This window comes from Dendrobates tinctorius, unplaced genomic scaffold (genome assembly GCF_039654945.1).
Source record: "Dendrobates tinctorius isolate UK_male_01 unplaced genomic scaffold, ASM3965494v1 ptg000038l, whole genome shotgun sequence".
Lineage (NCBI taxonomy): Eukaryota > Metazoa > Chordata > Amphibia > Anura > Dendrobatidae > Dendrobates > Dendrobates tinctorius.
In genome coordinates this window covers 32,750,295-32,766,957 of record NW_027361706.1, presented here as the reverse complement: position 1 = coordinate 32,766,957, position 16,663 = coordinate 32,750,295, and the positions used below count along the sequence as shown (strand labels likewise).

At 41.7% G+C, this 16,663-nt stretch overlaps 1 protein-coding gene across 1 annotated transcript in view; it reads left to right on the top strand.

Annotated features, from left to right (window-relative positions):
- The window catches only part of LOC141088324 (musculoskeletal embryonic nuclear protein 1-like), a 123,061-nt gene that overhangs the window by 50,655 nt on the left and 55,743 nt on the right, over window positions 1-16,663 (top strand). The window contains exon 8 of the mRNA XM_073574373.1: window positions 4,458-4,568. Within this exon, the coding sequence (XP_073430474.1) occupies window positions 4,458-4,568 (111 nt within the window). The remainder of the gene's footprint in view (window positions 1-4,457; window positions 4,569-16,663) is intronic.

Below are 16,663 nucleotides of genomic sequence, written 5' to 3'. Positions count from 1 at the left end.
AGTGCTTGAACCATAGGATGCACTTGGTTGCCCAAAATGCCTAAATAATCTCGGCTGTTAATTCTTCCATGAAGGGATATCAATAGCCCGGCGGATCTCCACGAAATAGCACCCCCGATCATCACAGAACCTCCGCCATGTTTTACGGATGGGAGAAGGCAGTCTGGATGGAATGCTTCTTTTGGCTGTCTCCAAACGTACACTCGGCCGGAGGTCGGAAATAGGGTAACCGATGATTCGTCTGAGAATATCACATGTTTCCACAGCTCGAGGGACCAATTCTGGAGGTATCTACATCACTCTAAACGCTTGGAAACATTTGTCATTGAGATCAGCGGTTTTCAAATTGTAGCTCTTCTGTGGAATCCAGATTTGTGCAGCTCCCGATGAACATTTTTCGTGGAAACTGGATTCTGTAGGTGTTCATTGAGCTCAGCAGTGATTTTCGGAGCCGTGGTCTTTCGATCCTCTCTCACAATTTGCTTTAGAGTCCGACGGTCTCTCTCAGTCAACTTCGACTTTCGGCCAGACCTGTGCTTTGCTGTGGACGTTTTTCCTTCTCTTTCAAACGTGGTCATTACTTTGGAGACAGTACCTCTTGACACTCCAAGCATTCGGGCACTTTCTGTTACACTAGCGCCTGCCATACGAGCACCAACAATTTGGCCTCTTTGAAAATCCGAGAGGTCTGCCATTGGTATCAGGTTCTCATCAATGTTCTTACAATTCTGCAAAACAAACAGTTAATTTACATACACATATCACATAACACAAATAATTACCATATGTCACGGTTTGCATGTTTATACCATGTTCGAAGATTATGATGACAACACGTTAGGTGTTTCCATTATTTTGTCCAACCCCTGTAGATGTTTCACTGCATTAGTTTTCAGAATTACTGACATTTAGTGGCCAAACAGTATACACACTCTGCACTGGAAGAATATCTAAGGGTATGTGCACATGTTAAAAATATGGGCATTTTGGATGGGTTTTTAACTGGATTTATTTTTAACATGCACTTTTGTTTCAGATTTGTTCCCCATTCATTAGTATTGGTGAAATCTGAAGCAAAAACGCTGAAAGAATTGACATGCTGCAGATCTAAATCTGCAAGTCAAAAATAACCAAAGTGTGCAGGAGACTTCTGGACTCTTTCACTTTGCTGGCATCAAGTGAAAAACCTGCACAGAAAGGAAAACCACGGCAAAAACACAAAGTGCACACAGCCTAACAGTGCAGTAAAAATCTATATTTTGTGTTGTGCTACTTCGTATAATGAGTAGAAAGTAAAATATTAAGTATCATTGTGGAAAACACCTTTCAAAGTTATTTTGCTGCCACAAAACACATTTATTAACTATTTCCACCCAATTGATAAAAATCTGAGTACAGCGGTCAGGGGTACCCCTTTACCCTGTTCTCTATTCTTCATCACTACTTGGAATGGAGTACCATGGTCGGCATATTGCTTAGTGCTGTGGTGTGTGTGTGTGTGTGTGTGTATGTGTGTATATATATATATATATATATATGTGTATGTATATGTGTATGTATATGTGTATATGTATGTATATGTGTATATATATGTATATGTGTATATATATGTATATGTGTATATATATGTATATGTGTATATATATGTATATGTGTATATATATGTATATGTGTATATATATGTATATATATGTGTGTATATATGTATACAGTCATGGCCAAAAGTATTGACACCCCTGCAATTCTGTCAGATAATACTCAGTTTCTTCCTGAAAATGATTGCAAACACAAATTCTTTGGTATTATTATCTTCATTTAATTTGTCTTAAATGAAAAAACACAAAAAGAATTGTCCTAAAGCCAAATTGGATATAATTCCACACCAAACATAACAAAGAGGGTGGACAAAAGTATTGGCACTGTTCGAAAAATCATGTGATGCTTCTCTAATTTGTGTAATTAACAGCACCTATAACTTACCTGTGGCACCTAACAGGTGTTGGCAATAACTAAATCACACTTACAGCCAGTTGACATGGATTAAAGTTGACTCAACCTCTGTCCTGTGTCCTTGTGTGTACCACATTGAGCATGGAGAAAAGAAAGAAGACCAAAGAACTGTCTGAGGACTTGAGAAACCAAATTGTGAGGAAGCATGAGCAATATCAAGGCTACAAGTCCATCTCCAAAGACCTGAATGTTCCTGTGTCTACCGTGCGCAGTGTCATCAAGAAGTTTGAAGCCCATGGCACTGTGGCTAACCTCCCTAGATGTGGCCGGAAATGAAAAATTGACAAGAGATTTCAATGCAAGATTGTGCGGATGTTGGATAAAGAACCTCCACTAACATCCAAACAAGTTCAAGCTGCCCTGCAGTCCGAGGGTACAACGGTGTCAACCCGTACTATCCGTCGGCATCTGAATGAAAAGGGACTGTATGGTAGGAGACCCAGGAAGACTCCATTTCTTACCCCAAGACATAAAAAAGCCAGGCTGGAGTTTGCCAAAACTTACCTGAAAAAGCCTAAAACATTTTGGAAGAATGTTCTCTGGTCAGATGAGACAAAAGTAGAGCTTTTAGGGCAAAGGCATCAACATAGAGTTTACAGGAGAAAAAAGAGGCATTCAAAGAAAAGTACACGGTCCCTACAGTCAAACATGGCGGAGGTTCCCTGATGTTTTGGGGTTGCTTTGCTGCCTCTGGCACTGGACTGCTTGACTGTGTGCTTGGCATTATGAAGTCAGAAGACTACCAACAAATTTTGCAGCATAATATAGGGCCCAGTGTGAGAAAGCTGGGTCTACCTCAGAGGTCATAGGTCTTCCAGCAGGACAATAACCCAAAACACACTTCAAAAAGCACTAGAAAATGGTTTGAGAGAAAGCACTGGAGACTTCTAAGGTAGCCAGCAATGAGTCCAGACCTGAATCCCATAGAACACCTGTGGAGAGATCTAAAAATGGCAGTTTGGAGAAGGCACCCTTCAAATATCAGGGACCTGGAGTAGTTTGCTAAAGAAGAATGGTCTAAAATTCCAGCAGAGCATTGTAAGAAACTCATTGATGGTTACCGGAAGCAGTTGGTCGCAGTTATTTTTCCTAAAGGTTGTGCAACCAAGTATTAGGCTGAGGGTGCCAATACTTTTGTCCGGCCCATTTTTGGAGTTTTGTGTGAAATGATCAATGTTTTGCTTTTTGCTTCATTCTCTTTTGTGTTTTTTCATTTAAGACAAATTAAATGAAGATAATACCAAAGAATTTGTGTTTGCAATCATTTTCAGGAAGAAACTGAATATTATCTGACAGAATTGCAGGGGTGTCAATACTTTTGGCCATGACTGTGTATATATATATATATATATATATATATATATATATATATACACACTCACTGGCCACTTTATTAGGTACACCTGTCCAACTGTGTGTTAAGACTTAATTTCTAATCAGCCAATCACATGGCGGCAACTCAGTGCATTTAGGCATGTAGACATGGTCAAGACAATCTCCTGCAGTTCAAACCGAGCATCAGTATGGGGAAGAAAGGTGATTTGAGTGCCTTTGAACGTGGCATGATTGTTGGTGCCAGAAGGGCTGGTCTGAGTATTTCAGAAACTGCTGATCTACTGGGATTTTCACGCACAACCATCTCTAGGGTTTACAGAGAATGGTCCGAAAAAGAAAAAAAATCCAGTGAGCGGCAGTTCTGTGGCCGGAAATGCCTTGTTGATGCCAGAGGTCAGAGGAGAATGGGCATACTGGTTCGAGCTGATAGAAAGGCAACAGTGACTCAAATTGCCACCCGTTACAACCAAGGTAGGCAGAAGAGCATCTCTGAACGCACAGTGCGTCGAACTTTGAGGCAGATGGGCTACAGCAGCAGAAGACCACACTGGGTACCACTCCTCTCAGCTAAGAACAGGCATCTGATGGCTACTTTCAGCAGGATAATGCGCCATGTCATAAAGCTCGAATCATCTCAGATTGGTTTCTTGAACATGACAATGAGTTCACTGTACTCAAATGGCCTCCTCAGTCACCAGATCTCAATCCAATAGAGCATCTTTGGGATGTGGTGGAACGGGAGATTCGCATCAGGGATGTGCAGCCGACAAATCTGCGCCAACTGTATGATGCCATCATGTCAATATGGTCCAAAATCTCTGAGGAATGCTTCCAGCACCTTGTTGAATCTCTGCCACGAAGAATTGAGGCAGTTCTGAAGGCAAAAGGGGGTCCAACCCGTTACTAGCATGGTGTACCTAATAAAGTGGCCAGTGAGTGTATATGTGTGTGTGTATATATATATATATATATATATATATATATATATATATATATATATATTAATTATAGTGTGTGTATATATTTTTTACTGCTGTTGAAATGTGTATGAGTTAATGGAAAGAACTCTAATACAAGAAATAATAGAATTTATATTTTTTTTTCTTCACTAGATTCTCATTTCAGCAGATGATGAAATGGAAGAGTCTGATTGCGACGAGGACCTCCGTAGGCTAACAAATTCCAAATCTGTTAAGAAAAAGAAGCACCGTTTTGGCTTGCCCGTATGATGGCCATCTAGTTTTTTCTTTTTTTGCACAATTATGCCTCCACTGAACTAAGGTTTACAGGCGTAAACCAGGTCTGGCTTCTTGGCACATGAAACTTTGAGCTGATACCTCTGCTGTGTTGTCAGCATTCAGAGATCGAGGTGATACAAGACTGTGTTATTAGCAGTCAGAACATTACGCAGCGGGTTCTGGGCTCTGACTGCACACTACAAGATACTGCCCACTTGTACCCGGCACAGGTCCTGCCAATGTCACACCTGCAGATACCTGCTGTTATTTATAGAAATCAAGGTCAATAACTGGTCATTGGCAATTTTGTAACCTGACTGCTTGTCCCATAATTTTTCTTTTTCTTTTGTTTGCTTTTTTGTTTTTTTATTTTAGTATTTTCCGATTTAACTCTAACTTCATGCCCGTTGCTGGCGTTGCACATCACAGTATGGTGAGGGCATGCTTTTATTACTTAATGCCTTCTGCTCTGATCTGTATCAAGATGCAGTGCTACGTATGAGGATGTGAAAACTAATCCCAGATGCGTCCACCATTGTATCAGCAATGCAGGGACACTGGGCATTACCTTCTTTCCATTCCAATATATTATTTTCTATGCATTATTACATTTCAAGATGGCATCTCAGCTCGTGCCTACACTACTGAATAACCAGTCTGCATTAGATAATGGCAGTAAGATCAAAGCCATGTGACTTTACCATCTAGTTTGGAAATTTCCGAGGCTCCATGGCTCTACACGTCTTCATTAAATGACTTGCAAGTAGAGGATGTATTTGCACATGGACCCTGGTACTTTAGGGGGCATGAAACCCTTGCTACTCAAAGTAATGCAATAGTACTTAAAAATGGGGCCCTGTTACAGATTTGACTTTGGGGCCACAATCCAAATGTTCTCATGCACATGTTAATTGCCTTTAATTCTGTTATTCAAGTGTGGGCTAAATACATTAAAGGGAATCTGTCAGCAGGTTTTTTTACCGTGTAATTTGACAGAAGCATAATCTTGGGACAGAGACCCCAATTTCAGCGATGGTGGGTGCAGAAATTGTGATACAATCAGTTTTCTCTACTGCAGATCTAACAGTGCTCAGAATGCTGAGCTCTGTATAACCCGGCCCACACCACTGATAGGCTGCTTTTGTGTTTAATCTATGACTGGGGCATGGTTGGACCAGGAGGCGCAAGACACCGAGTCCTGTAGTGATCCAATCTGCTGATAAGACTCATTTTAGCGAGTGATACATTCCCTGGAATCAAGGTCTCTGCCCCTACATCATGTTGCTCTCAGATTACATAGCAAAAACCTTTTTAAGGCTACTTTCACACTAGCGTTTTTTTTGCGCTGCGCCTCATGCGCATTCCGAACGCATGCAAAAAACGCATTAAGCGTTTTGCATGCGTTTGCTTTCTTTGCGCATGCGATTTAACCAGTTTGTCGCCATGTTAACTCTAAAAACGCATGCGTGCGCATGTCCTAGCGCACGCGTGCGATCCCATAGACTGTAATGTTGTTTTTTTGTGCATTCCGTGCGCTAACGTGCGCATGCGTTTTTTGGCAGCAGTTGGGCTCACAGAAAAATGCAACATGTTGCGTCTGGTGCACACCTGGAAAAAACGCAGCGCACAAAAACGCACATGAATGCGTACAAGCGCTATACCATGCGCCCACCATGTTAAAGATAGGGGAGCAATGCGCATGCGCACGATAGCGCACCAGGTGCAGCGCTAAAAAACGCAAGTGTGAAACCAGCCTAAAGGCGATTTTCTCATGCTGTTTCTTCAGGAGCGCATCGGAGTGTGGCTCCGGCACAAACATGAACTGTGATTGCTTTTACAAGCACTTTGACATTTTACCCAGTTTAAGAAAATAAGAAAACCCCTCTAAATTTACCTGCAGGCCTTAAAGGTGTATTCATATTCCTCAAGCATGGGCAAATTTTGGACACCCCTACAAATGGAGAGCTATGTGTTCAGACCACCTCTACGCTCTCGGAGGCAACGAGACCCCTCCCCCAAGATACACGAGGGGTCTATCAACTATCAGACATTAATGACTTGAATGTCTGAGATGGGAGAACACTTTTTTTTTAACCCCATCATATCACTATACATTAAACAATAATGTCTTTCAAGAAAATGGATTCTCGCCCATATCTGTACATACAAGGGACTTGATACAGAAATGCCAGAACAAATGGACCTGCTGAACAAAGGCTCAAATCCATGTATGACTTTTACCGCCAGCGAGATCCACAGTCTGGCGTAACCCCTCTCGTAATCCTATACGGAAGACTCTGCCTTAACTTTGTGTTACTGTTACAGTCCCCTCCGAGTTCCCAGACCCCCTGGCTCCCGGTGGGGGTGAGTGCGAGCTATTGCTGTGCAATGCGTCGTTCTTCCTTCTGGCAGCGTGGAGGTTTTTGCAGTACGTCTAGTGTCGTATTGAGCTTTTTTTTAATTTATATTTTCATACAAATACTTTTTTTTTTTTGCAAAAGGTCAAAAAGGGTGAAAAAAAAGGTTTTTTTTTAAAATTCTTCATAAATGTTCTTGTGGCGTGTAATGCGCCGGAGGTACAACATCAGATGTGTTTTGTTTCCTCCACCGTGTTTGTCGGAGCATTTCCTTTTTGGTCTGGTATTTGCACAATAAGCTTACATGGACGAGGACACGTTTAGTATGTAGATGTTTTTCTGGGATTCTTAACCCTGTCCGGCCAGCAAATGCCACAAACCTAGCATAAAGCATCATCGATGGGGATTTGGCAGACATGAGGCTAAAGGAATGTGTTACACTGCAAAGTGCTCTCCTACATGGGATCAGTGTATTGGATGTATGCACTTTTTAATAACCGGCGGGTGAGATTGGGGGGCTGCTGTTAAATGTTCCCCCCCCCCCCCCTTTTTGTTTCCTTACCATAAATACAAGTTTCCAAATATTCATCCTATGTTTTGTGTCTGTGTCAAAAGGTTTTTTTTCCGCACTTTCAGGTTTGTCGCTCAGGACAAGTTCCTGCATAGTGAAAGCTGTAGAAGTGTATCTGAGCTTCTAGTGGAAATCATATTGAAAAAATGGTTTCCTTAAAGGGAAAATCAAGTCACAGTTCCTATAGATGTGTTCTTTACTTGCTCAGTTTGTCTAGATGAGTTACTGCCTCATGGGGGAAAAAAAAAGAATGCATGAGTCTGTGATTCTCTGTCACAAGATGTTTATGTTATAGGTTTTGATGGCGACTGTAACCTATAGGATTGCCAGGATGTAATGATATTGTGTTGAATTTTTATAGCTACCTTATGTCTGACAGATCCTGAAACTTGGACCACAAATTCCCTGACTTGAATGGAACAGAGATGCATCTGCTCCACCCCCACTCCTCCATTCAATGTCTTAGGGCCGCTGGAACTAGAGGAGGCTATACTCTGCTTTATTCCCCACTCCCATAGACAATGGATGGAGCGGAGATTGAGCCTGATGTTCATCTCTGCGCCATTCAAGAGGAGACTGCAGAGCCTAGAGGAAACTTTTTCAATTATTCCGGAAATAAGCCTTTTTAACTATAAATTTAAGCTAAGGTAAAAGTGGATACATAAAACTAAAAGAGCATCACAGTGGTAACGTTTGTGATCTGACTCTTTAGGTGGAGTAAAACCACTGTTACAGCTCGGTGATCTTGGCTCCTGAACGTCTAACATATCTTAAGCGTATTACTAACATCAGTACTAGTAAATACAGGGTGATTCACTCACTACTTTACCCAGAACATTTGCTGTAACTTCTAAAAGAGACCATGTATCCTACAGAATTTAGGACTGTGCATACCTTGGTTCATTACAAACTGATGTTTTAAAGCAGGTGTTGAAAATGTCCATGCACGCCATAGTGTTGGGTGTATTCTGCAGAATGTCTGGGGTCATAGCCTGAATTTTCGGCTGTGCGTTTTCTTAGTGCCTGTAATGTTCACGGATTGTTTATGTGCACCCAACTCTTCAAATGTCCTCAAAGACAAATATCTGGCAGTGTTTCGTCAGGCAATCTTGGTGGTCAGTCACTTCATTACTCACAGAAGTCTTCAATACATGGCTTGGACAGTGGATTTCGACCTCCAAAATTCTTTAGAAACACTTTGTCACGTTTTTAAGGACTCCTTGTTCTAATAAGTCTTCACAATGAAAGCGAGCTCCTCCAAACTGTATCTGTACATGGTCAACAAATGAACAAGGAATTCGACAGGCGTAAAAGGCAAGCACCGCACATGCTACCGACATGTAGAAAGGCGTGCAGAAAGTCTGGATATAAATCCAGCTCACCAGACTTGGCATTCCATCATCGGAGCACGAGACCGCTGTGTCAAAGCGCACAATCCAAAATAATGAAATTGTCCAGCTCCACGATGTAGTGAAAAATATTCTTTATTCACTCAATAGAAATGAGGTTTAAAAGCCAGCATGAATTACAAGGCATGCGATCTACGCGTTTCAAGTGACTAGGCACTCTTAATCATGATACCAAATCATGATTAAGAGTGCCTAGTCACTTCTTCATTATTTTGTGTAGAAAGTCTACCTCGTAGTGGAGAGGACCAACGGGGCGTCAAGTCAGCAAGACCACTCGGCACAAGGATGTTTCTTGTTGAGGTTCATTGCATTCTCATGAATCAAAGTATGTACAGACCAAATTTCAGTGAGTTGACCGTCCCTTTTAGAAGTTACAGCAATCTTCCAGGTAAAGCAGTGAGTGAATCTCCCTGTACTTTTATTCCTCTAACATTAGAATTCTGGAGCATTTTTGTTGTGAAGGCTGCTTTGTGCTGCTCCTTTGTGTCCTTTCTCCTAGAAATGTATGCTGCTCAAAAAAATAAAGGGAACATTGTATTGTTTAGTGATCCCTTTATTTTTTTGAGCAGTATATGAATAAATTGACAAATAGGTGTTACCAGTTGGGGGGGTTGTCCATGTAAAGTCCTCACATTGTTCCAATTGGTGCTGTCAATGTCAGATTTTGTAGGGACATGGGGAATTGTAACAACCCAGTCGTCAATTTTATTCTTACGTTTTTTCGAGGAATAGTGGGAGAATACAAGATATTAAAGAGGACCCAACACCAGGTCAAAAGTGGCAGTGGCTACTATTTAGGGTCTCTACATTAGGGCATGACTCACGAGTCTCATGAAGGGTCTTTAGGTTGTTTTGCATAATAAAATGAAGCACCGCCCCCTTGGTAAAGATCATAAGGGTCATATTCCTGGAACGGTATTACAAATTTTAAAAATGTAAAAATAAAAAATACCCAGGAATGAAATTTTTAAACTGGGTTACTTTTGTCCTGGTGACAGGTCCTCTTTAATGAAGCAGTAACGCGTGTAGAGATAACAAGTTTTCTAAAAGATTTTAGCAGTATTGATAAGTGATGTCCAATCTCGAAAAAGCTGGGTTCTTGTCTCTTTTCACTTTTTCTTGTTTTAAAGGAGGTGTTCCAGGATTATACATTGTTATCCCATATCCATCTTTCAAATGCACATTATGGCTGATGAAATGGGAGTTATTGGGAAAAAAAACTCAGTGTAAAATCCTGTAATGCTGTATGACGGGAAAGAAAAATACCCCCAAAATCTAATGCATATGGGCACCTCTGCCAGGGTCTTGTTAAATGAGCAGCCTTTAGACTGCACACTCACAGATCATTGACCGCTAGCAATAAAAACTGATTGTGTCTTCTAAATATATATTTTTATTTTTTAAGAAGTCATTAACTTTAATGAAAAGTTTCTAATTTTCTGTAAAAAAAAAAAAAAGTAAACAGAAAATTGAGGACTTTACAGCAACTCAATTATTCTACTTTGCCTGACCAATGACTGCTGAAGTTTACTTTTCCCCAGAACAGCATCATTCTGTCCCCTTGGTAGTGTCGGCTTTTACAGCTTAGCGCCGTTCCAGTGAACCAGACTTGAGTACGAGTGGCAAACCATGGACGCTATAGCCCTTCGTTGTGTTTTGACAAAAATCACCTAAATCCCTTTTAAGGCCTTTATAAAATACATCACTGGACAGGTTTTTTTTTAGATTGCACTTAAATGTGGGATAGTTGTTCACAATTGGATTTCTCTATAGGCATGATAGACCTCTGCGAAAAAAGTTTTGTTCATTAGTTTAAAAGTGAACTCCTTAATTAAGGTCCTAACATTTAAAAAGAAAACAGAAAGTGTTTCACTTAGTGGACCCCTGCTGCTCTTCCCTATTACTTCTGAAATTCCCTAACCCCTTCCGGCGGGGCACATTGAGTGACTGTTGCAGTCAATCCTTGGCCACTGATTGGCTGCAGTGGTTATGTTCCTTCTGTGCCTTAAGAAACAATCTCCTAGCTTTTTAACCCTGCTTGGACAGGACATGATTGGACACTGATTATCTGGAGCAGTCATTTGATGCCCACCACCAAAAGAGTAAACCAGGAGACTGGAAGCTGTATAGAGAAATGGCTCCCTGTGTTTCTACCTAGTAAAATGAACCTTTTACTAACCTCCAGCGCCAATGCTGGGCCTCAAGTGACAGTCTCGTGATCCATGTGGCCAATCAGAGGTGGATTCTCTCTTATACGGAATAAATTGACATTTGGAGGATCTGAGAGTACAGCATCAGCGCTCCCTTCCTTTGGATCTCTTGATTTGTCAAAGGAGAAGAGAGTGAAGCCAGTGCTGACTGGCCACAGGGATCATGTGACTTAACATGTGAGTAGCTAACTGCTGTGTAGAAATCAATGGGTTGGAGAGAACTGGCCGGTATGTTAGGAGTTGACACATTTCCTGTAATGTAACTACAGTGCACTCTTGGCCAGGCTATGATGGCCAATCTCCATGGAAACCAGCTGTACACTATTTAAGATAAAAGCGGTCATTGCAGGAGAATGACAGCAGAAAGAAAAAAGCAAATCAATTACAAACGTGCTTATTTTCATGCCGCCTAACTAAAGCGATTTAATAACACGAAAACACGCAGTTAATAGAAATGAATTGAGAGAAACCATATTAGACTAGTTGTCACATGATAGTACCCAAATCCTTTACATGCAGTCACATAGGGTGACTACAGACTTTTGTTCTGAACTCTGACAACCTTTTTAAACAATTTTTTCAGTAGCATAAAATTATGACCAAATATTAAAAGGTGGTGTCAACTACTCAGACAACCCCTTCTGAATCCCGGTTTTCCCCCAGCAAAATAGTAACCGCTATATTCACCTCTGGTGTCAGGCCATTCACTGGCTTCACCGGGGCTTATTTGACATTGTCAGGCAACCCCTGCAGCCAATCAGCGCTGGCTTCACTATCCTCTCCTTCAGACAAATCAAGACATCCAGAGGTCTGAGAGAGCAGACAGCTCTCACTTCCTCTGGCTGTCAATTATGGCTGCAGAAAAGAAGAGTGAAGCTAGCGCTGATTGGCTGCAGGGATTGCAAGACATGACAATGTCAAGCAATCCCTGGGCGAGCAGGTGCCAACACCGCTGAAATGGCATCAGAGGTGAGTCTAGATGTGGTTTATTTTTTTACTGGGGAAAATGGGTTCAGGAGGGGTTGTCCCAACTAGTGGACAACCCCTTTAAGACTATTTTTCAGTGGCTTGCAAAGATACTCCTATTTGGCATTTTACCTATTTTCTTACATTACAACCTGTTTAAATATTTTTGTAATCTAATTTGTGTGTGATGCATCAGCACTAAATAGTCTGTTGTTGAAGTGAGAAAAATATAGACATAAATTTATTGGGAGAGAACACCAAATGAAGGCTTTACAAGGAGGCCAATGATGTGAATGATGAAAACATGCAAAGTTTATTCAAACATATTAATAAACAACATGTAAAACAATAATTAAAAAAGGAAGGCACCACAGGTATACAAGGAGGAGTGGGTCCACCCATGTAATAAATACAAAGTACTCAAACCTAGTACAAAAATTGTATTTTTGTAAAACCCTCACACATATAAATATCAAGAGAATGATAATGAATGGTGGAAACCATATAATGCAAACTGTGCAATAATACATAAATATCTAAACCCTGAACTGACTACTATGCATCAGTATTGTAGTATAGTAAAAAAAAGCAAAATTGCCAAATGAAAGGTAATAAACCAATGCAGTTGCCAGAAATGTGCAAAAAAAAGCAAGTATACGAAAGGGGCAAATAGTATTTACATAATCAGAGAGTACAGAGTGAGAGGTACAATACCTTATAGCAGCTGGGGACACACCACACTCGATGCGTGTTTCGCCATGAAATGCTTCGTCCAGGGGTGGTTGGGTGCTGGCCAGATGAATTATTTAAGGTTGAGATTTAAGGAGCTCCATGTGCAAATGAGATTGCATCGTGGTGACGGTGCTGCTAGCACAATCACTCACTTCCGTTTGCGTGCTGCACTTTTGGGACTAACGTTTCCGGTTCATATTATACCACTGATATGTATCAGATAGTGCCGCACAGTGATTACCGTAGACGTGGGAATGCCGCTTGCCCATGATGTGATCACGTGTTTAGGGGTGGTTCCGGCTTGGTGTGTGATTGCGTGAACAGAAGTACTACGTCATTTCTTGGAAACCGAGGGTGCTGCTGGAGACCTGACGTCACTCCCTAGGTACCCAGGATTCGAAAAGACCGCTTGTGGTAACTGCCTATGAAATAGAACACAGCGCAGACAGAATAATAAATAGATATATGAAAAACATGTCACCAATGTTACCAATGTATTTAAAAAATGAGAAAAGATAGATAACAAAAGAGGAATAAAGTTTTTTTTTTTTTTTTTTATAAGAAATAGAAAAAAACATTAAGACTTATTAAGTTACTGTGTATTAAATACAAGTGAAAGGAAAGATGGAAACTATCTGTATTGATGAGAGGCGTCTGTAATTTACGTCATAGGTAGACCTCAACTATGGGAGACAAACTGAGAAAAAAAAATCCAGAAAATCACATTGTCTGTTTTTTTTTTCATTTTATTTGCATATTATGGTGGAAAATAAGTATTTGGTCAGAAACAAGCAATCAAGATTTCTGGCTCTCACAGACCTGTAACTTCTTTAAGAGTCTCCTCTTTCCTCCACTCATTACCTGTAGTAATGGCACCTGTTTAAACTTGTTATCAGTATAAAAAGACACCTGTGCACACCCTCAAACAGTCTGACTCCAAACTCCACTATGGTGAAGACCAAAGAGCTGTCAAAGGACACCAGAAACAAAATTGTAGCCCTGCACCAGGCTGGGAAGACTGAATCTGCAATAGCCAACCAGCTTGAAGAAATCAACTGTGGGAGCAATAATTAGAAAATGGAAGACATACAAGACCACTGATAATCTCCCTCGATCTGGTGCTCCACGCAAAATCCCACCCCGTGGGGTCAGAATGATCACAAGAACGGTGAGCAAAAATCCCAGAACCACGCGGGGGGACCTAGTGAATGAACTGCAGAGAGCTGGAACCAATGTAACAAGGCCTACCATAAGTAACACACTACGCCACCATGGACTCAGATCCTGCAGTGCCAGACGTGTCACACTGCTTAAGCCTGTACATGTCCGGGCCCGTCTGAAGTTTGCTAGAGAGCATTTGGATGATCCAGAGGAGTTTTGGGAGAATGTCCTATGGTCTGATGAAACCAAACTGGAACTGTTTGGTAGAAACACAACTTGTCGTGTTTGGAGGAAAAAGAATACTGAGTTGCATCCATCAAACACCATACCTACTGTAAAGCATGGTGGTGGAAACATCATGCTTTGGGGCTGTTTCTCTGCAAAGGGGCCAGGACGACTCATCCGGGTACATGAAAGAATGAATGGGGCCATGTATCGTGAGATTTTGAGTGCAAACCTCCTTCCATCAGCAAGGGCATTGAAGATGAAACGTGGCTGGGTCTTTCAACATGACAATGATCCAAAGCACACCGCCAGGGCAACGAAGGAGTGGCTTCGTAAGAAGCATTTCAAGGTCCTGGAGTGGCCTAGCCAGTCTCCAGATCTCAACCCTATAGAAAACCTTTGGAGGGAGTTGAAAGTCCGTGTTGCCAAGCGAAAAGCCAAAAACATCACTGCTCTAGAGGAGATCTGCATGGAGGAAAGGGCCAACATACCAACAACAGTGTGTGGCAACCTTGTGAAGACTTACAGAAAACGTTTGACCTCTGTCATTGCCAACAAAGGTTATATCACAAAGTATTGAGATGAAATTTTGTTTCTGACCAAATACTTATTTTCCACCATAATATGCAAATAAAATGAAACAAAAACAGAGAATGTGATTTTCTGGATTTTTTTTTTCTCAGTTTGTCTCCCATAGTTGAGGTCTACCTATGATGTAAATTACAGACGCCTCTCATCTTTTTAAGTGGTGGAACTTGCACTATTGCTGACTGACTAAATACTTTTTTGCCCCACTGTATTTGCTCCTTTTGCTATGAAGTTCCTAAAAATTTCAGGTGCAAGCAATTACCTTTGTAAGTTACATTCTTAGTGAGAGGACGTCCACCGTGTGCAGTGTAAGGGTCACATGTTTGTCAGTATATACACATTACCTTTTCTGAAAGGCCACGGAGACTGCAACACCTTTAAGCAAGAGGCACCGCTAGCCATACTCTTTCAAGAAGACCAAGGAGATCTCCAAACAAGTCAGGGACAAAGTTGTTGAGAAGCACAAGTCAGGATTGGGTTATAATAAAATAATATCCCAATCTCTGATCATACCCCGGAGCACCATCAAATGTAAAGAACATGGTGGTACAAACCTGCCAAGAGAGAGTCTCCCACCAAAACTCTCAGCCCAGGCAAGGAGGGCATTAATCAGAGAGGCAGCACAGAGACCAAAGGTAACCCTAAAGGAGCTGCAGAGGTCCCAAACAGACTGGAATAGCCGTCCATATGACCGCAATAAGACCTGCACTCCATAGTGGTGGCCTTTATGGAAGCGTGGACAGGAAAAAACCTTTACTTACACACACAAATTGTAAGGCTCAATTTAAGTTTTCCCATAGACTCCCCAAATGTATGGAGGAAGGTGCTGTAGTCAGAGGAGACCAAAGTTGAACTTTTTGGCCACCAAGGTAAACGCTATGGCTCCAAACCAACACAGCTCATCACCCCAAATGCATCGTCCCCACAGTGAAACGTGGTGGTGGCAGCATTATGAGAAAATGGTCTGAGTCGAGGGGCAAATGGATGGGGCGAAATATAGGGATATTCTTGAGCAAAACCTGTTGGTCTGTCAGTGATTTGAGACTAGAATGGAGGTTCACCTTCCATCAAGACAATGACCCAAAAGCAGGGCTGTGATCAGGGCATTACTGCCCTTACTGCTGTATATGATTAGCAGTTCAGAGGGTGGCTTGGCCAACCCATCTTTTGCTTCTACTCACCAGGCCCCATCGTATAATAAAGTGCTGCAGCACGCAAGTTAGGGCTGGGGCCTGTGAGCTTTCTTGGAGTTTCATGTCCATCTAACCTTGACGGCTATGCAGCTCCCTCTGCCTTCTGTGGACTTACGGTCAGGTGACAGCACATACGCGATGATGTCATCACATACTGACATGTATGAGGATGTTAGAGGCAGAAATGCACCTGCATTGGATAGTCTGAGGCAGATATGAAAAATGCTTTTTTTTTTTCTTTATAACATGAATTAAATGGGTGAGGGGGGGAGGTGGAGGAAGACTGCAAGTTCTAAAAAGTGATGGAGGGGGGACTGCAAATGATGAAGAGGGAAGGGGGGACAGCACATGATGAAGTGCTGAGGAGGGGTACTGCAAATGATGGAGGGAGGGGAGGGAAGGGGGACTGCAAATGATGAAGTGGTGAGGAGGAGGAGGACTACACATGAGGTGGTGTGGAGGGGGACTACACATGACGAAGTGAGTGAGGGTCTGGGCAAAAATCACCGCAATGGAAGGGCACTGATCTTGCAATATTGCCACTTGCGTGGCTTAACTGGTCTATCCTTGCAATACACTAGAGAGAGTTTTCTGAAATGTTTGTTTGCAACTATATGATTATTGGATGATCTACACTGTGTGCAGAATTATTAGGCAAATGAGTATTT